Source organism: Pithys albifrons, chromosome 7, assembly GCF_047495875.1.
Source record: "Pithys albifrons albifrons isolate INPA30051 chromosome 7, PitAlb_v1, whole genome shotgun sequence".
Taxonomy (NCBI): Eukaryota; Metazoa; Chordata; class Aves; order Passeriformes; family Thamnophilidae; genus Pithys; species Pithys albifrons.
This window is the reverse complement of record NC_092464.1, coordinates 9,592,419-9,618,405: the sequence shown is the minus strand read 5'-3', so window position 1 is coordinate 9,618,405 and position 25,987 is coordinate 9,592,419. Positions and strand designations below refer to the sequence as shown.

The window sequence follows — 25,987 nt, the reverse complement described above, 5'->3', positions numbered from 1 at the left end:
TCACACCAGGGAGTGCAATCACGTGGATCAGTCACTGACCTGAGACTGCAAACTGCTCCTGTGTATCCCCCAATACATGTTTCTAATTCTAATGGAAGCATTATAAAGGGCAGCATAGCTTGTTAAATAAAAGTAATTAAATGTTCAGGTGTGAGATGAATACTGAAGAAAACCAGTACAGACTGCCCATCCCTCTGCAGGGAACTGATCCAGTTTCTACTTCACTAAGTGATCTTTGTACACTTACTTACAATAAAAGCTAAAAAACAAATAGCATATTAAATTAGAAATTAGGTACCTTTACTCTTTCTTCAAAAGGAACTACAAAAGGTAGCTCTGTCAGAATTGCAAGTTGTCGTTCTTCAGATACAGAAAGAGGTGCTGGTTCCAAACCCACTTAAAACAGAAATAATAATTTTAAAAATTTTGGAAAGAACATTTTTTTTAAACAGTTTATTTTGTATCAAGTGAAGTGACTCCATCTACTTTGTATAAAAATACATACATTAAAATAGTTTATTTACTACTTAGTCACACAAAGCCTTACCGTTTTTTATACATTAGTTGCTACAGGCAAACTGAAATATAAGTAGTGAAAACACACTAAAACCAAAATGCATATAAAAATAAGGACTTCTGCATCTCTTTAGTTTATCCAGAGAAGAATATCTTCTTATTCCTGACATTTTAGCTTTTGAATTAAGAAAAAATATGTGATAGAAGACAATTTGTAAGTTGCAATGATTTAGAACTTTCATCAGAGGAATACACAATATTCCCATCCCAATGATCAAAACAGTTTAAAGCTTGTGCTTTTAATTCCACCATCTACTTTCGATCCAGTCATTTTAGGTGAAAAATCTAAGAATTAAACCAAATCTAATGAAACAAACAGAAAGATAGCATTTATTTCTCTCCCACCAGCAAGGTCATGGTGATCACATTAAATCCCCGTCACTGCAGAAGCAGTGAAAACATCTTCAAGAAACTGTGCAATGTACTTTAAGTAAAAAAAATGTTAGAGAAGAATTCAGGGAGCCACAGCAGAGAGACTCACTCAGGTGCAGTTCCCAAGCCCCTGTGCAGCTCTCTTGAACCTTCTTACACCCACAGAGGGTGTTTATAGGAAACAACTAAATGCTGAGAGATGCAAATGTAGAAATTATAATCCTGTTTTAACATCATGGGAGGAAACTCAGCTGCTGAGCACATGTCTGACCATAAATTAATTAACTGTAATCAGCACTGCTCACTGACTCAGACACTGTGGTTAAAGGTCCACCCAGGCTTCAGTCTACAGAGGAAACAACACCCACAGTTCCTTTGTTGTTTCATTTTCACCTTTAACAATCATCTTTTTGAAAAAAGACTCCAGAGTCTAGACTACTCATAGACCATATTACAAAATAAGTAAATGCTTTATGTTTTTTATGTTTTTTGGGGTTTTTAACTCCTCAAAGCACTTTAAGAAGGCAATTTTAAGCACCAGTTTAATAGGATGTGACTCAAAACACCACTATACTTTAGGTATATTCATTTGGGGCAGATTTCAACATTGCAAGCCATTGGAATTTCTGACAAAATGCTTATCTGTGATTACCTTTAGTTTACTTAGTAAACATTTTTAATTAAAGTCAATGTATGCAGACTATTAAGCTAACAGTTAAAAGCACTTTAAATAAAAAAGTGCATGTACAGCAAAGGTAAACTACTACATGACTTTGACAGTTCAATTATTTCAGTCAATTAGTCAATTTTATCTGCATTTCTCCATCACAGCTTCTTTCTTTAGAGAGAAATATGGGATGGAGCCATCAATACAGAGGGCATTCAGAGCCCACGAGTCTGCCATTTAAGTAAATGAAAAAGCACAAATAAACATGGCCATATGTGATTCAGCAGTACTTTCATGCTAATTGGCTTTAACCCATATGGAGTCAAGAGAGATTAAACAAGTCATGTGCACATTGTTACCTGCTTGTTTTCACACATTCATGTTCATTGCACTTTTTTTTTAGCCTGATTTCATATGAAAACGAGGCTTACATGAACACATTTCATCTTCTTTCCAAATACACCTTTTGAGCTGATCAGCTGAACTTCAACTTTGACAGAGGAGATCCCAGAATAATAAGTACTGTGAAAATGTTCAATTGGACAGAGCAGAGAAATTCCTTCAGTGAACCTCAACACAGGAACAGCAAGGAGAACTCTATTCAGTGTGTCAGGTGTCTGACAGGCAGCCAGGACAGGAGGGCATGCAGGTGCTCCAAACCAACCACAGCACATGCATTCCTTATCCACAGACTGCCCAGAGCAAGGCAACCAACCAACCAGAGGGAATGGTGCTATTGTGGGAAGGAAAACAAGGCAGAGCTCGAGATACCGTATGTGTGAGGGGAAGAAAAGCAGTAGGAGAATGTGTAAGTAATAAATGTGGAACAGGTCTGACACTGGATACAGTACACACAGCTGTCAAGAGCCATGTAGGGCAATGGAAGAACACGGATTGCTGCTGTGGAGTCTGGAAGGGTCACAGGACACAGGCCAGCTGAAGCCTGGCAATTTTGGCTAAAAACACCTGCTTTTAAGACTTCATATTATCAACCACTTAAAATAGGTGTTTTCCAAAGAAAGAAACTAAACTGATAAATTACACTACTCAAAATTCTGAGGAATAATTACATTGGATTAAAGCAGTTGTTATCTGGAAACTACACTAATAAGGTAATCAAAATAAACTTTCGCCATCATAGCTGCTGAAATATATCATTATAAGAAGTCCTTAGGTTTCAACCTTGGACAAAGCTCTTAATTCAGTACAACTCTACAGCAGCATTCAAAGGCCATATTCTCCTCTACATGATCTACTGTATAAGGCTGAGCTAACTCAAGCAGATTACAGTACCTTGAGAGAAAGTATGGGTTCTTGCAGATTAATCATTTTGCTGCTTAAAGGCCCCATTTTTAATTCATTATTAAATCTGCACAAGCATTACTGATTTAATCATTATTTTATCTGAGGTAAAATTCTACAATAGTGAACCTAAAAAGGTATGAAAAGCTGAAAGGAACAGACTGTCTGCATGAGAAAGCATCTCAGAACAACTAGATTTACCCTGATTGCTGTTTGTTCAATTCTCTCATCTTTCTCTGGAAGTTCCATAAAATCCAGATATTTTGAGTAATTCAAGGGGTTAAGTTTCTTGTCTAACTAGAGACAATATTTATAAACAGCAATCAAAATTTACCATGTAAAGCTTGTTTGTTACAGTTTAATATATAATAAGGATCCTTCTTTATAGCAAACAGTAAAAGCAAAACCTCAATTCTTTACATCTTCCACAACTGTACTAATTTTTCTATCTTATGCAACTGCCTTTTATACATATTAATACATGTTTGTCCACCTCATCACATCCCCTCATCAAGGGCAGCAGAGGCTTGGGTAAAACTGTTATTAAATAACATTAAATATTCTAGACATACACAAATGTATACAAATACACATTTTTAAATATCTGAAACAAAATTATGAAAGATTGCCTTGCTTTTGGCTACCAAGACTTTAATACAAAATACTCAACAGAGCTCTAGAAGAGGTAGATTTTCTTTGCAAAAGGCAAACTGCTATTTTGACCTAGCAAAGTAAAGATGGCTTAGGCAGTATCTTACCATCCAAAGTGGACTGCAGTGGTCCTATTCTGCCCATTCTCCTGACTCTCCAGACGTGTCTGGCGGATGGCACATACAGCTGTGTAACCTAATAAATTAATGGTATTTTACAGTTAAACATGACCTAATTACACATTATAACTTACTATTACATAGTAAATATATATAGCAGTCACATCCAAATGTTCGATTCTCTGCTACAAATGCAAATGACTTACACTGTTGCACTGCACAGCAAGTTTTCCTTCGTGGATTGAAAATGTGATTTAACATAAAATTTTCTTAACAGATACAAGACTTGTGTATTAGAAAAAAGCAACATTACTCCAGGTTTTACACAACACAATCTGTGCAACATCAATTATACTGTTGGGAATCAAACACTCTACCACTGAAATTTTGGCACCTGTAAGGCCTTGTGGAAAAGGACATGACTCTTACCTTATCTGCTTTAATGTTCTCTTGTTCTGAGAGCCAATGATTTGGTGGGCAGAAATTTCTCCTTGTATCTCTAGATTTCAACATTTTCACTAAGTTTGTGATGACCTAAGTGTCAGAAACACACCCATTCAATATACATTTAACACTTTGAATAAAATCATATGATCTAAAGAAAATCTGCAGGGTAAAGGTCTATATCTGAAAATGCACTACAGTTTCTCTTCTTGTCAATGAATCGTTTTAGTGTTTTCAAAGCTGGCTGCAGAAATACGTATCATCTCATCCAGAAGCAGCTAAAAATTTATCCAATAAACTGTACCCTCCAAGTTCTTGTCTCCGTTGAAACAGACCCTGGTGTGACCAGCTCAGCTCTTTACACTGCACAGCAAACCCCACCATAGGATTGTTAAAGTGCCCAACACACCACATTCAGAAAGTAAAACCACTTCTGAGAAGGGCCCAGCCCACACAGGCCTGAGAGCAGATTGCAAGATGACCATTTCCACAAAAAGGATGGTTACCAAATGTTCTTCAGAGGTGATTAGCATGTATGTATGGCCAGACTTGGTGAACAAAGATTTGGGCAGGGCTCTCCCCACGTGCCCTTCCAGCCTGCACAGTGGATGTTTTAGGTGAGGCACAGCGTGTGCAGAACTGGCCCCACCGTTTAAGTCCTGAGGTCCATCTGCCACGGCCGAGCGAGCTTGGACAGTGACAGTGAAGTCCTCAGGACTGTCACAGCACCCGGTACTAACCGGGGCTGACCCTGCTGAGTCCCTGAGATCTGACAGGATCAGATGGCAGGGAGGCTTGAACTGCCAGGGGACGGTCCCCCTGAGACTCGAACTCAGGTCCTTGGGATTCAGAGTCCAGAGTGCTCTCCATTACACCACGGGACCGCCCCTGGGTGATTACAATACAAAGCAGAAAAAGCACCTCCAGCCCCCAAAATACGTGTGGGGTGGCTTGTTGTAATTTGAATATGCACATATAGTGTGTTCTCATAATGCTATTTCCAAAGAAAACTGTGTTAGTAAGGCCTTTAGTGTGTTAGTAAGGCCTTTAGTGTGTTAGTAAGGCCTTTTCCCAAAGAAGGTACCAGCATTCACCTGGAGAGCACCCAGTACCAGGGGTTTAACAAATTTTGACGATCAGCTGAACCACAGGGGGTGATGATGCACACACCTGCACTTTTCTAAACCACAAGCACATCAGCTTAAACCATCAAGTTTAACTCATTTTTACTCATAACGAATTTGAACTATGAAATTTAGTTCTGTTATTATTATAACCATACAGTCAGGAAATGAGAAAACGGAATAGATAACTAGTTTATTCACATCTTCCAAAGAAAATTGGGAGGCTGAGAAAAATAGTTAAGATGGTCACTAGAGTGTCCTTGCAATTTTAGGGTTTTTTTTGGCGGCTTCCTCCAATCCAGGAAAAAAATAAAATTCGGTAGAGATACCAAGCTAACAAGTACTTCGTCTCAAGCACAACTGCCATACTTGGTTTCATACCTTCTGTCCAAAGCTGAATCACGTTAGACCAGCACTACATAAAACATAACTAAGTGGAATCAATAGAATATTAAATTACCAGCCTAAGAAGACATTATCACTGCTACAACGGGCAGCCTTCTGTTTTGCAACTTGTAAGTACAACACTTAAAAAACTAATAGAAAAAAAACCCGTACACAAAGCTTTTCTGAAATAATCTTGCAAAAAGACTGTGTTAGTGGACAGGTGTCAAGAGTCGCAAAGAGTTTAATGGGCCTTGTAAAGGATTCTGTGTCTCAATGCTACAAAATAGACCTTTTAACATCCAGTTTTTAAAGTAACATCTTGAACAAAGACACAACAAAGAATGCTGTTAGGGGAACTGTCTGATTACACAAGAATTTCCATCACCTTGCCCTTATAAAACTCAGTGCAGGTGAGATGAGTCACTGAAACTCTGTGGTCCCACTGTAAGTAAGATAAACATTTTTTAAAAGGAAAATAAAATCAGAGAAGACTATCCACATGAAAGGCATGAGAATAAGGTATTTTACAAGCAGCTCAAGGAAGCTGAATCAGATCAGGTGAGATTGGAGCTCCTCCTGCAGAAAGCATGGGCCCTGACAACACCTGCCACATCAATTCAGGACACTTTTGTAAAAAGTTTCCTAAGTATGTATTCTATTGAAAGGGAAGATGTAGTACAATAAATAATATTAAAATGGGGAGTCCTTTCCAATAGTGTAAAGTATAAGTAACATTTAAACTAAAATTCAGTAAAATTAGCAACTTAATTTCATAGGATTAACTCAAGATAGTGAAATAATTATTTTATTTGACAAAAATCAATTTTCATGTACTCATAACTTAAGCTTTTCTATGGAATCTGTACCAGTTGACTAAGCTATTCATTATTGTACCAAGCCAAAAAGAGGAGATTCTGTTCAACGAAGACATTTGTACATGTCAGTCTTACCAATGACCTCCAATCTGTTAGCAAATATGCACCTCACTGTCAGCAGCCTCATTGTTAACAGATTTACCATTACCCCGCAGAAGCAAAGCCTCTATTTGTGTGTGTTCATGTGTGTAAATATTTTTTCTTCATTTGTTTCATTTATACACAAATGTATTTCATTAGACAGCACAGGCATGGAAAATACACAAAACAAGTGTGGGGAATCAAAAGAAAAAAAAGGAAAAAGAGAATTAAAAGCACAGGTGAAGAAAGAATGTGTCTTTTTGTCTGCAGGCAGCTTGCAAAAGCTTTAGCAAAGATAAATTTAATACATTTGAGATATATCATAGAATCATAGAATGGATTGGGTTGGAAAAGACCTCCGAGATCATCAAGTCCAACCCTTGGTCCAACTCCAGTCCCTTTACCAGATCATGGCACTCAGTGCCACAGCCAATCTCAGTTTAAAAACCTCCAGGGATGGGGAATCCACTTCCTCTCTGGGCAGCCCATTCCAATGCCTGATTACTCTCTCTGCAAAGAATTTCTTTCTGATTTCCAAGTTAAATTTCCCCTGGCAGAGCTTGAGCCCGTGCCCCCTTGTCCTATTGCTGAGTGCCTGGGAGAAGAGACCAACCCCCACCTGGCCAGAACTTCCCTTCAGGTAGTTATATGTATGTATTTAACATAATGCAAAAGAAAGAAAAGTGTTTTCTATTTAAATTCATAATGAAGTACTTTAGCTTTGTTTTAATGGCTGCCTGATTTCTGGCAAGAAGCTGTTTGGAGGCTGCCCTCAGGAAAGACTGTGCTATGCACAGCAGTCTCTTTGATGAGATGAACTTTAGCCACATTCCATTTTCATCTGTAACAACATGTTTCTGAAGAAGCACACGAGGAAAGCTTTGCTATCTATCAGCTTCTTTTTTGGGTAGCACCAGAGCCTTTGAGATACTCTCAAATAATTCAGCTTATGGAAGGCAACCCTGGCTCCTGAAAACAATGAGAGTACTCTGAGCTTAGACAGTTTCACTGCAAATTTAATTCCTGAGTAAAATATGATCAAATTTACCTGAAATCTACCCAGCCTACACAAAGACTGAGTAGCAAACTAAAGTGCACAGCTGGAAGATATTGTGACACGAACTGCACACACAAAAATACCCCTGACATCCATCTTTCTTAGAAAAATAGACATATTGAGGTTTTCACTTGTGACCTTTAAATCGAAAGTTTATTTGCAATTTAAAGACAAGTAATTAAATTAAATTGTGCAAACATATATTAGATCAATCTGTGCAAATTACAAATTCAGTGGTGCATTAGGACTGTATTCGATGCAATCAAAACATTATCAGTTACTCTCACTGCTATTAATGCTTATGCTCATAAGTGAAATGTGTTGTAAAATCAGGCACAATAGGCTGGATAGAGGCTATCTCAGACTTGTAGAATGAATAAGCATTCCTTAATTAGCACATCAGGTTAAGTGCAAGCCTTAATGGGCCTTTCCTGAAGTCTAGCATGACATCTTTCTCCAAACATGGCCAAGAAGAAAGTTCCATTAGCAATATTAATACAAGCTTAGTTGATCATTTTCATTCAATTAACTTCTTTCAATTAAATAGATAGCTTGACAAAAGCAGTGATAAAAGACCTGAAGGGACAGCTGATGACTCGAACTGAACATTAGTGTGCGAGAGGTCGCCAGTATTAAACAGACTGTAAATCTAGCATTCAATTTGGAAAATGCATTTCTTCTGCTCCCACTTCTTTAATGAGCAATTTTAGCTGACTGGATGTGTTTGCTGCAGAATTTTCATGACAAGTCAAGCACTCCCTTTTTTTCAGCAACAGTTATATTAGGGGTTTTTTCTGCCAACGTTTTCAGCTTCTCTTAACTCATGTCTTAGGTAGGATGCCATGGATAAAACTAGCAGAAATATATTGGTAGGTATCCAGAAAAACATACATTAAGTTCACATTTGCTAAGCCAGATTCACCTTCCCTTTAGTATTTCAGCAAATCCAAAAGGAGTAGTACCGTCAGATTTTAGTAGAACACCAACCAAACCAATACAGATGGTCCCAATATAGTGAAGTCTCTAATGCAGAAATACCTCAGTAATCATAAGATTCTGTTAGAATTTCACACCTGCATAAGGTTGTGATGACACATTTAAGTACTTTGCTGAATGGGAGTCCAAGTTATACCCCACAATTTATACAGCAACTTTTTTGTAAACAGGATCAGCAAGAAAATTAAGAGTTGCCAGAAGCAAATGAAAATGCGTCAGTTATGAGAATTAAAACTTGGTTGTAATAATGCCAAGGTCATGGGTTCAATCCCCTGTATGGGCCATTGACTTAAGAGTTGGACTCGATGATCCTTGTGGGTCCCTTCCAACTCAGAAGAGTCTGAGATTCTGTGAAAGTCTGTGAATTAAGTTACTGAAGTTCATATATGCCAAATAACAACCTTCCCAAATCCATATTCCTTGTTACAAGACATTAAAATCAGAGGGGAAAAAACAAAACAGATCTCCTATTTTCAGCAGAAACCTGAAAATTGTATTTAAGTATGTTCTGAAAATTGGCACAATTTACCTTGAATAACTGAATCCACCGTTTCTGCTCCGTCTGGATACATTGCTGCATTTCCGTATTCTTTGTTACTCCCACACTTCTGAATGCTGCAATGTATTCCTCACGCACCTCTGGTTTTGTTTCTGGGTAAGCCAATTTTATGATTCCTAGACATGCATCTCGAAGGCAGCGTGACAATATTACAAGCTCTTCTAGTGTAAAAGGCATCATTGATGATTGTCTTTGACCTACAGCTACATAAAACATAAGTTTAAGTTTCCTTAAATGACTTTCTCATAATTATTTTATTACTTAAAAAATATACTTATCTCAGTGAAACTGTAATATTCACATACCAAATCTAAAGGCAGAGAAAAGAAACATCACCCAGAACCAGAATCAGTAAACGTTTATAAAGGAGATCAAGTCTTGGAAGTGTTTCCAGTCACAATTATTTTAATTACAATATCCTCTTATTTTCTTTTGTGATTCCTGCTATGTTAAATTTATACATTAGACTACAGGTTCAGCCCTGAAGAAGTTCATTCTCTTCACTAACTCATTAAAAATTACAGTGATTAATAACTTCCATATCAGACCCTGTTCCCAATGTTCAGCCCATCAATTTTTCTCTCTTTTTTCTAAATGCAATCACATGAAAGAGCCAGCTGACAGCTGAGTGCTCAGGGACCATCAGGAAGCCAGCCCAGAGCCTTCCTCAGGGATGTCAGCAAATCATCGCCCAGGGAACTCCAGCCTTACACAAGAACACTTTGCAAAGCACTGCTATTTAGTATGCTTGAAACTCACCTTCTATTGGATCACCAAAGAACTCATTATCATGAATAGAAATAAGTGAATGACTAAACAAAGAACTGAAAAGGTAGAAGAGAGGGATAATTCGGCTGGAGTCTTCTAAAGACATTGGAGAGCCCCTTGAAATCACTTGAAGGAGTGGCACCATAGACCTTAAAATATAAAATGTAATATAAAAGAGATGGTTACTTAAATACTCTAAAAAAGTATTACCTTAAGCATTCTAGTAAAAAACAAAATATGGTAGTGGCTCACACAGCAAAAATAACGAAGGTGCTTTCAGTTTAACTATTTCCAATTCTTGCAAAATGAGGTTACTCTTTGCAAGTTCTTGTCACTGGTATTTCACTGTCTGGTGATGGATAAACTTTGGCATTAACTGTTACAGACTGCAGATACTTTCGAGACACAAAGCAAAGAGAGAAACTCATCTGCCTCAAGCTCCCGGAACATGTTTCTGCCACCATCAATTTCGGCACAAGTCCAAGTATGTAAAATAAAACTCACAGACTCAGGATGAAGGACTTTGCAGTCTGGTGTTTGTTACATTGATGCTGGTAAGCACTCCAAAAACTACAAAATATTCAACTTATTTTAAATAAGTATTTTCTAGATTTACTACTGTCCAGTTTCGAAGATTTTGTTCAGTTTTATGAAATCATAGGAGGTAACCACACCTCTGACTGTCCCACTCCCTTTTCAATAGATAAGCTCTATTTTAACCAAGACTCAGTTCAGAAATGGTGCAATACATACCCCGTAATCATTCGTGTAGTCATTGAAGATATCAAATACCAAAGATGCCTCAGGAATCTGGCATTAAAGGCTAAACTATAAAGAAGCCTGCAAGAGGAAGTTCAAATAAATTGTGTCTTCCAAAATACTGCATTCACAAAACACAATGCTTCTGTAAGAACTTTTCTCAAAAAATTACATTTTAAGATCACTTTCACTGTAAAATTAAGTTATATTTTAATTATGTGGAATTTTTGAAAAAATTCAACCAGACACATGGGAATTCTACTTCCTTCTGAAGTCTCAATATTTTGACATTTGGGTGAAAATTTTCCCTTTTCACATAAAGAAGGCTTATCATACCTAGCTAATTTAAAATAAGGATTTGCATTTTAATGTTTTAAGTATGTGAATGACAGCTCAGATGTCTTGGTTTCTGAAATGAGAAATTTCCTCAGTGACCTTCAGCTTTTGAAATGAAGAGTGATTTGGCCCAGCGCCGTCAGGTCTCAGTGGCTTCCAAGAGAAAACTGCTTAATTTTACAATCGCCCCTGGAAATTATGTAATAGTTTTAGCAGATCTGAACAAACATTATGGACACTGAACCCATCATAACGTAATTCACATTTTCATTCTAGCAATATTCAGCACTAATGAAGGGGAAAAAAGGACAAACCTTAAGAGCTTATAATAATAACCTTTGTCTAAGTTTTAGCTGTTTTTATTCCATATCTGTGATCCAGGCAGTCAGTTGTAGCAACTGCTCTATCTCATGGCCCAATTCCAGAAATGCTGAATGTATTCAACTTTCACACTTCCCTTTCCTGAAAATCTCATTAAATACAAAAAAGCAAAATTGGTAGAGAATGGTATAATGCAACCATTTTGTTAAGGTGAAATACCTACAAATATGGAGCAGATGAATTCATCAATTCTAAACTTTCCATACTGTGACCAGGAAATAAACATGAAACTGAAAACTAAACACAGAACTGGTGAATTTGCCTTGTGTTACAAATGTTTTGCATCACCAGATTCACCTGAAATATAACACATTGCAAAAGGAAAGATGGAATTAAAAAAAACCTGCTACCTTCCCACTATAAGTACAGAAATTGGCTTTCAAAGCTCAAGATAAGAAGTGCAACAAAGGAAAAAAAATCAACAAATCCACCACAAAATGCAAGCACAGCTTTGAAAAGTCCTATCTCTGCAAAAGCTTAAGAAGTTGCCTGTGCTAAAGTTCAAAAATTTTAGCTTCACACTGGAAAAAAAAAACCAAAAAACAAATTTTTAAAAAATCAAAAAGTAAAAATTACAAAAATGTATAATTAAAATAGATAAAAATCTGCCTTCTTTGGTCTTTTTCTTTGGCAGAGAAGAGATGTACATCTGCTTAAAAACAGCCTTTCCAGGCAGAACTACATCAAAATAACGCAGTGCAAGAATTCCTGATAAATGGCAGAACCTCACAGGGATGGCTTATATATCCTGAGGACAATTCCTTATCAATCCACAAAGTTTAGAGATCAGTTAATAGAAAGTCTGAGTGCCCATAAAGGCTTCACCACTTTTTCCTTTAAAGAAAAAAAACACCCTCAGAAAAGAAAAAAGGGAAAAAAAAAGATCAGGGGTTTAATATTCAATATTTGTACTATCCTAAAAACAAACCAAGCAGCTGCAGTTTAAACCCTTCCCATCTGGGGGCTTTGCATTTTATTGAAAATCTCACTGAATGCCTTTTATTATGAGATCATTACGCATGTTTTGTATAATGGATTCATTAATAGATTTTCTGTAAAGCCCAATATTAAGATTTAGCACTGTCATTTGGGAGAAGAACCATTTTTCTGCTACCAGGAAGGACAAACTCCTTTCAAAAGGATAAATGCACATGGACTCAGCCACAGGCTATGATAGTTAAATTCAACCCAGTGATTCCTGTATCAATTTTAATCATACCAAATTAAATTATCTGCTCCCAAAAGTAAGAACATAACAATCATTTATTTATAACCTTGTTTCTCTCTCTGGGTATCTAATTGTCCACAAAGGCCACATGATTTATGGGTACTTGCCAGAACGGTATTTTGGGCACCTCTGGTTTAAAAAAAGTGTCAAATTCCTCCTGTGCAATGGGACAGATTAAATGACCCATTAAGCTTAATTTAGCTGAGGCACCACTACAAGTTAATTAGTTAAAGGCAAGATTTTCAGTCTAGGTCATAAACTGGGCGCAGTTTCCCACTGAGACCATTTAAGTTAATGAAGAGAATACCCCAGAACGAGAGGAGCTCTCACAGCCTGTGACAGGTCACCGGTGCCGGGGCAGCTGATTTTGTCACTCCAGAGCTGCAAACACGAGGCAGCAGCAAAGTCATCACCAAACCAACTGTCCTGCTCTTTAGGCTGCTTCATGTATTGGACCAAGAAATGTAAAGCAAAGCTTAAAAAAACCCTGTGAATACTTCATATGCAATGATTCTGGTTTTAAGAAAAACACAACAGTGTCAGACCATTCCCTAAAGAATTGCTCCAAGGGCCTCACGTAAAGCCTAAATCTCAGCACACGAATGAAGACAGGCTGCTCAGATTACACCACAATGTCATTTTCCAAACAATTTTGAACCACAGGCTGAGATTAGCAATGTTATATTAATTAAATAGTAGTGACATACGGTCAGTATGAAACAGTTAAACCCAGATTAGCGATCGCTCAGCGGCACCAATCGGACTGACAGCAACTGATGGTCCAGTACGGTTTCCATCACTATCTAATATTCAGCTGTGATGACCTGAAGTCTAAAGTATTAAGTTACATCCCTAAATATTTTGAAACAGAATTTACTATTTACTGAAAGCACAGTTTTGATGAAAAAAAGTGTTGTCTCTCTATAATGAGAACTACACTCCAAGCCTGTAATAACTGTATTCGGTAATGTCTATCAACTTCACAGTGAAAAGATGAAAGCCCTGTCTGTCCCTCTGAAACCAAGCACAATTCCCAATGACTTCTTTACAATCAGGATTTTATTCTACATCTCTCATCTGATTTATTGAACACAAGCTACAGTTTGTTTTTTCCATAATGACCTAATTTTCCAAATGATCTTTTTCTTTAATTGGGCTTTATTAAGTATTTCCAGAACTTACTCAGAATTTATTAAAATTCCTAAGAACTAATCCAAAGAAATGTGTTTTTCCAGTTATCCACCTCTGGATCCCACCACTTGGGGCTGACTTGGAAATCAGAACTAGTAATTAATGCCTACTTTAATTTACCAAATATCTGTGTGAATTAACATAATTTTGACCATGGAATAATTCCACGGTATCACTGACACAGATCTTAGTATCTCTACTACCTATTTCTAAAATTCAGCTGTTTTGGAGCTATTCAAAAGTTAAAATTTGTAAATTACTTTCCAACAGAAGATGTTGAGTAGACCTTTCGTAACTCCTGGAAGTATCCAATGTGTAAATAGCTTGTTATCACAAATAATTGCAAAGACCTGCTACGGCTTCTCAGAGGAAACAGATGCCATACTCATACAATTAAAGTTCTGTGACTTCTTTATTCATTAAACACCCTTTTCCACACAGTTCACCAGCAAACCTCAAGTCAAAGCACTGATGCATTTCAGCTCAGTAATTACTATCCAAGGCAATGCAACAATAAAGCAGGAACACTAATTCAAGTGCTGCTATGATCTTCAGGTCTCACATCCTGCTCTAATGCAATTAGTCTACAAAGAACTAATTACCCTAATCGAGCAATCAACAGTTTCACTGACATCTTACTTCCTCTAACAGCTATAAACACCACTGGGCTAAGATAGCACCTAATTAGTTTTCTGTATCACTGTTTACAATGCAGTTTGAATTATGGTTACAGCATTCCCTAAATACTTACTTTACCACCAGCAACTAAATACTTACTCAAAACTACTTGCACCAGAACAGTGTTAATACTTATGGGCCTCAGTCTGATAATAACAAGGTGAAAAATCATCTCCCCACTGTTCTGACATTTGTGGTTTGCCATCTCTGTAAAAGAATACTGTGCAAATGAACATGTCCTTTATCTCCATCTCAGGTGCCAAAGCCCTTCCCAAACAATGATGTTTTTCAATAATTAGGAATTGGTTTAATTTGTAGCAAGATGTTTTGGTTATATACTAGAGAGTAGAGAGAACAAGTTGATTTCAATGCTCAGCTGGACAGAGACTGTGGAATCCATAGCACAATGTTTTAAAAACAAGCTGGACCGATTTCCACTGGAATGATACTCAACACTGCCTGTGAGCAAGGGAATGGATAACATCCTTCCAAGAATCTTGAGGGCACAATGAATAAGAAGAAAAATAAGAAGCAAGGAATTCACTCTTTGGTTTGTGTGCAATTATGATTTAAATTCAGAAATTCTTTTTTATTTCATCTGATCATAAAAGAAAACAAAGAAAAAGCCCCAACGTATTTAAAAAGGTCTATCTAATAAACCCAATTTCAGATGTGTTAAAGTTCAAGATCACTATTATTTATACTTGCCTGACTTTTGGCACCATCATTCGGTGTTGCACCATCAGCGTGTGGCAGATTGATGCCATCAGGGTAAAGATCTCTTCACTAGCTGAGTCTCTCCAAACCATATTCAGCAGAGTGTTTGTCTGCTGCTTTGTATCCAATTTCTTTAGACACTCCTCAGTTATGTACTGAACTGATATTCTCCCATCACCCTTTAAACACATAAAGAAAAGTTTGCTTTTAATTCTTTTTAATTATCCAGTATCCCATTTTCAATATCAAATAATACTTCCAAACATCACTAGAACATAAAGTTTTCTTGTACAATACATAGAATGGAAGCACGTATGTATATCCCATTCCTAGAAGTATCAGACCCAAGAGTCATCCTAAATCCCCAGGCTTTTATAGTATTTCCATGAGAAAAAAAAAAAAGGAAGAAAACACTAGGTTGGAACATCAGGTTTGTATGTTTTGTGGTATCTTAGCATCATCTCAGACTTACAGAATATAGAGAGTAAAAAGTCTCTGCAAAATACAAATTTAAAGAAGATAAGCTTAAATTTTTTTAAGTAAAAGCTCTGCAGACACACTATCTGTAGTTTAAGATCTGTTATTATAATAAAGGGTTTGTTTTTAATGTAAGCAACAAGTTTCACTTGCTAACCACAAACAGTCATGCCCCCTTCCACACACAGCCAGAAAAATGCAGGACTTGGAGTGATCATGTTCTTGCCTATCTGTGCTGCTGCTACAATACCAATTCCTTCACAGAAATCCTATACTGCTCACCGGTGCAGTTGTCATTTTACTGATCTCTTCATCCTCATCTTCAGAATCACTGTTTGCATCTTGGCAGTTTGTACCAGCAGCAGACACAGGCAGTTGAGAGAGGAAAGTCTGGAGTACTCTCAAATAGACAAGAAGTCCTTCCTCTGAGAGGGATCCTACAGCATGTACATGGAAACAAAAGATGGTCAGCCAGATCACACCGTACCATGAAACGTGTTCTACCAGAAATACCTCACCAAAACAAGTTACACCAAATCTTATCAAATTAGTGCATTTTCTACTGGAAAGGTTCTGATCAGGCAGTAAAAGATCTCTCCAATACTTTTCTCCCCAAGCTGCCCTTTATACTTGCTAATCTTGCGGAAATACATAAAGTATTAACTTCAATATGAAAAAAACAATTAATTGGCCACTCGGCTCGCTCACCTAAATATGTTTCTCCAACTGTTAACACAAAGTAGAAAAGCCAAGGGGCTTGATCACTTCTTCTTGAATATCCACTTTCTGTTAATAATAGTGCATTCAGAAAGAGTTCATAGGGGAAAATGGTCTGCACATCAGCAAGCGCTGGAATGATGAAATGCAGTATTTGATCTGTAAAAGGTGCTGCCAGAAACTCCTCTGTGAAGGCTGCAAAAATCTGCTGCCTGAAAAGAAGAAAAACTGTTGTTATGGAAAATATAGGCAAAATTTCCCACAATTATCCTATGGGATAACAGATCAACTTGTAAGTTTGCACATATCAATCAAGAGGACTGCAAAGATGAATGCCGTTAATCCTGTCCTAGCACACCAAATTTCTCAGATTTGTAAAAAATTAACTCCTTTTCCTGATGATCTTACATGTCATTTTTTCCTTTAAATTTTTCATGAACTCATGAAAACCTATTCTGAAGTTAAACACATTGCTTATAATCTATGAAAAAATCTAAATAGCACAATTAGTCTTCTTTACACAAATTCCTACTTTAACACAACACACTTCCACATGTGATAGAATCAGCTTGATTTCTGTTCCCTCTGTCTACATACCTGACTCTTTCTGCTTGTAAGCTTAGTTATTTCTCTTCATAAATCTCAGCTCAACTGTCACAAAGTTCTTTTTAACTCTAAAATTCTTTTCATCTGCCCTCAGCTCTCATCTAAGCTTTTCCATGTTCCTATGTACCACAATCCCTGCTATTCTCTATGCTGTTTATTGTAGCATTTAGCATTTTATTGCCTTTTTCTTAAACACACCTGAAACTACATTGTTTTACTGATATACAGGGTTACCAAAAAATCCATACTATTGCAAATAAATCAACAAACTGCACTGGAAGAATGGCTAGACACACAACATCAATAAACCCCCCACACCTCTGACTATGGCAAATGAGTACACAAATATCTAATATGATATTTTCTTACCTTGCACGTTCTGGACAGGAGCTATATGTAAAGTGCAATGGCTTCAGAACATTCTCCAGAAGAATTTTTGCAATAGGGACACGAGAAACATCAGAATACTCAATACTTGAGGGAAGCTTATTGTTAATTAACAAATAAAGCGACTTGTAGTAGCCTGCAAGAAAAGAAAATCACTTTTTAAATACAAATTAGTTTTCTATTTTTCCTTATAAAAAAACATATACTTAACTTGAAAAGTACTTTACAATTTGTTGCACGAAGCTTGACTTAAGGAGAGATTTTACAACAGTCCAAGTCATATTCACACAACTAATGGGCTCTATCAGCAACCTCTCTGGAAATATCACATTATAAAATCATTCACAAGTGTCAGTATTCAGAGTCAGTTTGATTTTCAGAGACCAATCAATTCTTTCTGATGAAATGAATAATTTGATTTTTATAAATAATGACCTATGAAGAAGATGTTCTCTCTTCTCCTTTAAGTGCCTGTAGTCCATTTTGTCCTTCCACTCCAGAAATGAGGATCAAAGCATGGCTGCACCACACAGGTAAGAGTCCTGCTGGCAGAATGTCTCAATTCTATGAGCACCTCACCATGGCAGGTTGAAGAACACAATCACTGTTTCCAAAACAGGGCTCTCAGACAGTAATAAAATGCATTACCCCTCAAGCCATAAAGACACGTGTAGAGGGTCGTTTGTACTTCTCTCACAGAAGTACAAATGGAATCACATGATTCATTCTTTTTAAACCAACTTCCCCTTGCTCAGTGAACTCCTAAACTAAGACACAAGTCTCACAACTACAGGAACACTGTAAAGGCACAAATAAGTGTCACATCATCAAGAGTCCAGTCAAAGATGCTTTGCTGGGGATCACCTAATTTGGCATACAAAGTAACATGCAGGAAGTCCCCATAAAGGAATAACTTAGCAATGCTGACAAGGTGCATGAGAAAGACAAATTACATGCTAAACCATACACTAACAAAAGCTGGTAACAGATTCTTTACAAATTAGGCATCATAAATGACTAGAGACAAAACATTTGTAGTTGTACAAAACTGCTTCTTTTTGTTTTCAGTATAGGTCATCAGAAAACTACATTTTAGTAAAAAATTAATGATTCTATGATCTTGATAAACTTTCATATATCAGTTGTGAGGGATGAGTATTATATTAAAAATATATGCATTTTGGAAGACATTTATTATGTAAGAAGTTAATTAGACAAACCCAAGTATTTCTATAGTTTCTGCTATATCACGGCAAGTAAAATAAATGTGCTACAATAAAATTAGTTCTTTTTCTCACAGTGACTTCAACATATGGTAGTTAAAACCAAATCCTTAGTAACAGGATAAGATAATCTAGTCTACTGAATGTACTTTAAGACTTACAGAGAATCATTCCAACAACTAGCTAACACATTGGAAGGTGCTCTTTCTGCATTTTATACCAATTTATACTAATTTTATACCAATCAGGCTGCATCTGAGACGTCTATTTCAAAATGTATTTGCCAGTTCAAGCGACGATATCAGAAAGGCAAATTAATTTTTAGGGCATTCCCAGAATAATAAAGTTTCTTTGAGACAAAACATAATTTGAGTGGTAACTACAAAACTCATTAACTTTTGGCATGTTTGCACAGGTGTAACTCACTGCAGTTTAGCAAACAGTTTTGCTGATGACAGTACAAGTGCAATAAAAGCCAGGTCACCATCTCTTTGTAAGGTGTCTCTGGTGTCCAAAGGATGAAAATGTGATTTAGATTTAGAGTAATAACGAATGGTAACATTTCCAGAGAACAGTATTGCAACACAATGACCAACTTTTACACAACTGAAGGTTAGATCTGCCACTGTGTGTCTGTGTGCCCATGAGAGAGTGTGTGTGTCTGTCTCTGTGTGTGCCTGTCTGCGCGTGTGTGTCCGTCTGCGCGTGTGTCCGTCTGCGCGTGTCCGTCTGCGCGTGTGTGCCCGTCTGCGCGTGTGTGCGCATCTGTCCGTCTGCGCGTGTGTCCGTCTCTGCGTGTCTGCGCGCGCGTCTGCGCGTCTGTCCGTCTGCGCGTGTGTCCGTCTCTGCGTGTCTGCGCGCGCGTCTGCGCGTCTGTCCGTCTGCGCGTGTGTCCGTCTCTGCGTGTCTGCGCGCGCGTCTGCGCGTCTGTCCGTCTGCGCGTGTGTCCGTCTCTGCGTGTCTGCGCGCGCGTCTGCGCGTCTGTCCGTCTGCGCGTGTGTCCGTCTCTGCGTGTCTGCGCGCGCGTCTGCGCGTCTGTCCGTCTGCGCGTCTGTCCGTCTCTGCGTGCCTGCGCGCGCGTCTGCGCGTCTGTCCGTCTGCGTGTGTCCGTCTCTGCGTGCCTGCGCGCGCGTCTGCGCGTGTGTGTCCGTCTCTGCGTGTCTGCGCGCGCGTCTGCGCGTCTGTCCGTCTGCGCGTCTGTCCGTCTCTGCGTGCCTGCGCGCGCGTCTGCGCGTCTGTCCGTCTGCGTGTGTCCGTCTCTGCGTGTCTGCGCGCGCGTCTGCGCGTGTGTGTCCGTCTCTGCGTGTCTGCGCGCGCGTCTGCGCGTCTGTCCGTCTGCGTGTGTGTGTCCGTCTCTGCGTGTCTGCGCGCGCGTCTGCGCGTCTGTCCGTCTCTGCGTGTGTCTGCGCGTGTCTGTCCGTCTGCGCGCGTCTCTGCGCGTGTCTGTCCGTCTGCACGTGTGTGTCCGTCTGCACGTGTGTCCGTCTCTGCGCGTGTCTGCGCGCGCGTCTGTGTGTGTGTCCGTCTGCGCGCGTGTCTGCGCGTGTCTACGCACGCATCTGCGCGTGTGTGTCCGTCTGCGCGTCTGCGGGTGCGCGTCTGTGGGTGCGCGTCTGCGGGTGCGCGTCTGCGGGTGCGCGTCTGCGGGTGCGCGTAAACAGCTACTGGAATAAACTTTTGTCAGGGAACATCCATCTACTCTCAAAATCTGTGGTAAAAGTCTGTATTTGTAACTTGGTACAATATTCAATTTACAGACAGAATTTCCAAGGAAAGCAAGCAGTAATTTCTCAACCAGTGATCTCATTAAAAGCACAGTATCCATCTAATGTATAGGTCAGCGTATGCAGCACTTTATTCATCCTCCCTGTGGTAAAGGAAAAATGTGATTAAAAAACATGGGCTTCGGTTATTACACCTTCTGTTTAATTTTTGAGTATTTCCCAGAAGTTCAAGTTCCTCGCCACTCACCTTTTTGAACCATGTAGTGCAAAATTTGTTCAATTAACGATGTCACATAGCTGACATCTTGTAAAACAGGCAAATACGTATTCTCAGATGAAAATACCTCAAGCATTCTCATAGGAAGTGCAACATTCAGACTGTCATCATTGCAATTCTGCAATAGCCTAGAAATGAAATTAAATTACAATTATTTAACAAGATATTTATCTTATTTCACGATTACAAAAAACCTTTCACAGTCACCTTTAATTAATTTATTTCTACCTGGTTTCCAGGTGTTATCAGTAGTTTAGCTACACCTTTTTGTTGGCAACTTTACAATAGTGACTCCTGATTTTAGGGTTTCTATGAATATGGCACTCTGCCTTTAAATCCTACTAAATTCTTGCTCCCAATTATTTGAAAAGTTTGGAGGTCTACTGCACGAACAGGAAGAGAAGCAAAGGATAATACATGTTTTTCCAACATATATTACTGTACATATTAAAACTGAAGCCATGAAAGCCCCAGAGCAATGTGGGCTGGGAACAAATGCCAGGGAACATCACATGCATAACTAACACCATATGATAATATCTTTGATTACAGACTGAAATATTAAAAATCCCATCCTTTTAACAAGTTGCTTATATAACAACTACCAGTAACCAGAGAAATTATGAAGATTATTATTGATAAGAAAATATATATTGGTTTTCTAGGTTTTCTAGGCTTTAGCTCCCAGGTGTTCAAGTCACCTTAACAGATTTACCTTCCTGCAGTCCTTCCACTACAAAAAAATAAATGCAATGCTGAAGCCAGTAATGTAACTGTTTAATATGCTTCAAATTCAAAATAAAGTGTGAGGGAAGGCATCTTTAATAATCTTAGTTTTGAAACATGTATCCAAAGAATATCCTTGAAACATCAGTCTACCTTAGATAATAACTTCTAAACCCTTATCAGTTCTCAACAAAACTTGATTTCCACAAATATTCCTAACGATACACAATATAAAAGCAGGTAAGAACATCCTTAAGCCTTTCCTAGGGGAGCATCCCTTAAGCACATGTTGACCCTGAAAGTCAACAGAGCTTGAGAATATTGCATTGTTCAGCACAGGAATATGTATCCTCCACCATGGCCCACACAAAGATTTAACAGAAACAGTCCTCTCCATAAAATAAACTTACATTTAATGCTTCACTTGCTGCAAAAAGAAACAAACAAGTGACCAACATAATTTCTGAACACTTTTTATATAGTAGTAAAAAATAAAAAAAAGAATTTACCTGCAACACAGCCCCAACAGTCTTTTTATTTGGAATAAGCAAGTAAGTCTGTCTGGACCATCCAATTGCTTAACAAACTGAGAACTCTGTTTAATTAAATTCTGACACAACCATACCTGCAACAAGATATGCAGAAGTTTAGTGTTTTGTGTACTGCAACTTGGACAGTAATACTTCAGTGCTGTTGTGGGTACTTTTGGAGGACTTAAAGAAAACAGACTGAATCATGTTCAGTTAAAAAAAAAATGTTATGCAACACCATCTATACGACTGCTAGTACTGAACTTTCAAAGACTGAATTACACTTACAAGTAACTTTATCTTGCAACAAAATTATCTGGTTTTTTTGATTTTAAATGGCCATAATTCTTTAATGTCCATTATTAATAGACACTGAGTCACATTCACTCATCCAACATTTGGGAAGTTGGCAGTGACTTTATAACTGATATGCCAACATTATTGAGCAAGGAAAAGAAAAAAAAAATCACTCAAATACCTTGAGATGATTAGGGGGCTAAGTGGAAAATATTGTTAAAAAATTAAAATTCTAATAGTATATTATTTTAGAAAAATTACTATGAATAATAAGCACAGGATTTTTCAAGGTTTCATTCACATATTTTGTATGTGTGTGTGTGTGTGTGTGCACCTGTAAAATCTGATTTTAAGTTATAGTGCTGAAATGAAAAACAGAAGACTGCAGGCCAGCAAAAGGCAGAATTCTTACATGAATTTACTAAAGTGGGCAAAGCTTTTTTTACATCTCTTCAAAATCTTCTAAGTAGAAGTCTACTTTGAGAGTGCATGAAACACAAGTATGAATCAAGGTATGAACAGTACTCACCAAACGCTTGGAATCCTCATTCTGTCTATAGAAAAAGAGTAACTGCCGAACTAAGAGAGTCAAATTGGCTCCATTAGCAGTGGAAAAGGTTCCTCCCGATTGGGCCAAATTAGCACAGCGATCAAATTCACTTCTTTGGATAGAGTACTTAAAAATAAAACATGCATCAATATATCAATAATGGCTGTGATTTAAAAGAAAGATGCAACATTTTTACAACTTCATTTTAGTTTCCCATCCAAAGAGGTTGCAAAGTAGTAAAACAGATGCAACACATATTTGATAAGAGATCAAAACATACACACGGTATCACAGTTCCACTCTGCAGCTCAGAACATACACATGCAACAAATTTGCAGCTTATCAAAAACATCACATCAAACATTTTGATCTAGTTTACTCAAATTAAAAAATTTAAACAGATAAAGGTCTTTCTTAGAAGAATCGACCCAATGGCAGCTTAGAAAGAACTTTTTGACTCCAACTACCACCTCATCTATATTGGGAAAAAACTAAAAGCTTCACTGGTGTGTGAAAGCTCTTTATATCTAATGGTTTCCATCAGTTTTATCAGCTAAAAAAATTACTGCACGATCCCACTGAGGTCCTGTTATGTTCATGATTTGCAGAATACACATCTGTCTACTAAAATTCTGAGTTTCAAGTGAAAATGTCAAGCAGGGAAAAAAGAATTTCCACTTTGTGGAATATGCAAATACTCAAAAAGATTTTTCAATGAATTCTTTACACTCAAAAATATTTTTCAATGAAATTATTTATTACTAGAAAGTCTCATTTTCAGCAAAACAAACAAACAAACAAATAAATAAGTACTGACTTGATGTTTTCTGTCTCTGTACCCTCTCACAAATGACTGGATTATTATTGCATTTTTCAGCCTCCGTCTTTCTTCCTGTAAAACAAAGCAAGAAAACTGAAATCAACATTGTGGGACTGACTCTAATTTCTACCATTTTATCAAATATATTTGTATTCAAAAGGATTTTTTAAATTAAAATTAAGCAGTAATCATTAGTTAAATACTTTAATGCTTGTATCCAATACGGATAAACCAGAGATGCTTTTTAAGTGCAAATTTACCATTGAGATATTGCAAACGAATTTTTTATAATAAGTATGTACTACTACAGAAATCAAAATAAACATTGTATTATTTTCATCACTTTATTGTTAATGTATTTTATTAAAGTCTTAATACTGTGTTGAAAAATGTTGAAAAATTCATCAAATTCTATGATAGCACTCCTCTTTCTTCATAAATCAACTAATCCTGAAGACCCACTCATGTGTTTTCATTCCAATAATACACAAGTATTGTGATGCTGGTGAAGTTTAGACACAGGGAAAACAAACAAAAAATTAGTTACTTGGAGACAGTATCTCTGCCAAAAGGAAAATGAGGCTTAAAGCTCTGAGCTCAGGAGCACAATATGGAAATTAATAAGAATTCTTCCTCTCCTCTTTAAACCAGACATATCAAGTGAGCCCTTTTATGATGTGTCTTCCTCAGCAGCTGAAAAGAGCAGTTAAAATCACTCCTTTAGTCTCACTTTCTGAGGAACTGAAAGCCAACTTGCTTGAGGCGCTGCAGAAGGAGCACTCTGAGGGTTCCCTGAGAGCACCCTCAGCACATCCCGTCACAATAAACATCCACAGGAAGTGGCTGCTGTAATTATGTTTCTAACAATGCCCATATAGTTTCTTAGGGGACAACAGGGAAGTAAATGGTTGCTCAAGAGCCTAGAGCTATAAAGCAGTGGTTGAGGAAGGAAAGGTATCAGGACTGCGAAGTCTGCTTTAAAAAGTGACATTTTAACCTAATCATCTATCCTTGAACTATAATATGCCTGTAATTCTGAGGGACACCAAGCAAAATAAAACACAAAAATGTTTTCCTAAATTTCATTAAAATACACTTAGGAGAGTTCACGTAAACCTTTAACTCACAAAACCTTTGATTTCTAATTTATTGTCCCATAAAGACACATCCAACTTAAGAACAGAACCTGAACTGACCAGAGAAACACCAGACAAAATTGCTATTCAAGGCCTGTTTTATTTTTCCTGGAAACTCTTGTTCCTAAAGCAACTTCTCTGCACAAGCATATCCTTGAAGATTTCAATCACATCTGAAGCATGAACCAAAACCAAAATTTTGATAGGCCAAAGGGTGTTTTTCTCTCCAAAGCATCTACAGTAAAAGTGCAATTAGCAGTGAGCTGCAGTTACAGAGAGGCAGCATCTCTTCATAACCACAGTGTAAAGGTTCAACTAAAACAGGGACATGTTCTCCTTTTCTCTACCTATGGGTTTTATCTCAGAATACATAATTGTCAATTAGTGACCTGTAATTGCAAAGGTTCTAAATCTGAGGTCACTGCTAAGATTCTGCTGCAGGCAGTTTTTAAAGAGCCATAACTGATTTTGTTCTCAGAGGGGTCATTCATTTTGTGGGAATGTGCCACAGAAAATCATTGCATACATGTGTACAAACAGAGATGTGAGCAAACTGACTCTGCACTGGCTTTGCAGAAGACAGAATTGAGCAACTGAAAGGGATATTTCAGTGTATGGATAAAAGTTTGTGAACCACATTTTACACATGTTGGTAAGGACTCCTTGTCCATAAATTTCATTCACGTAACTCTGAACTAGCTGGTGAAATCCTACAAGTTTACTTAAACTTGGTCCACAATTATACACCCATGTTAGGAAGAGATAAAAGCAGTTCATTGTGCTCAGAAACTGAGGAGTCACTGCAGAACTTGTGTTTAATCTAGCAAGGATCAAACAGACTTTTAAGGGCCAAACATCTGTTTTCTTTATGAGCATGAAACCAGCATAGTTATACTTTTAAAATAATTTTTAACACCAAATGTTTTTCAACTCATATGAGGGAGGAGGGGAGAATGACAAAATTAACACATGAGCTTAAATTCCATACTACTAATTTTTGGGTTTGGCTTTCCATGTCTATTCCTCCTATGCATTATTCCAGACTGAATTATCCATAGCAGTCAGTTTCCATCAGAAACCAGTATTAAAGTTGCCTAAAACTTCACATATCAGCTTTTGCTGCTGTTAATTATCAAGTGATTTCAAAGCACTTTAGGATGCATTCAGGAATCACTGCTCTGATTTTTCCTTCATAGAACCGAGGTACACACTGGGGAAGTGAACTACTGAAGGTCATCCAAGGATTACT

At 37.6% G+C, this 25,987-nt stretch overlaps 1 protein-coding gene across 1 annotated transcript in view; it reads right to left on the bottom strand.

Annotated features, from left to right (window-relative positions):
• The window catches only part of UBE3C (ubiquitin protein ligase E3C), a 68,529-nt gene that overhangs the window by 33,016 nt on the left and 9,526 nt on the right, over positions 1 to 25,987 (bottom strand). Inside the window, exons 3-16 of the mRNA XM_071559872.1 lie at positions 23,600 to 23,674; positions 22,762 to 22,908; positions 21,915 to 22,030; positions 20,650 to 20,807; positions 17,438 to 17,591; positions 16,454 to 16,674; positions 16,028 to 16,182; positions 15,260 to 15,447; positions 10,732 to 10,818; positions 9,970 to 10,127; positions 9,181 to 9,413; positions 4,117 to 4,221; positions 3,676 to 3,763; positions 299 to 396 (exon numbers count right to left, since the gene is read on the bottom strand). Coding sequence (XP_071415973.1) covers positions 299 to 396; positions 3,676 to 3,763; positions 4,117 to 4,221; positions 9,181 to 9,413; positions 9,970 to 10,127; positions 10,732 to 10,818; positions 15,260 to 15,447; positions 16,028 to 16,182; positions 16,454 to 16,674; positions 17,438 to 17,591; positions 20,650 to 20,807; positions 21,915 to 22,030; positions 22,762 to 22,908; positions 23,600 to 23,674 — 1,983 coding nt within the window. The remainder of the gene's footprint in view (positions 1 to 298; positions 397 to 3,675; positions 3,764 to 4,116; positions 4,222 to 9,180; positions 9,414 to 9,969; positions 10,128 to 10,731; positions 10,819 to 15,259; positions 15,448 to 16,027; positions 16,183 to 16,453; positions 16,675 to 17,437; positions 17,592 to 20,649; positions 20,808 to 21,914; positions 22,031 to 22,761; positions 22,909 to 23,599; positions 23,675 to 25,987) is intronic.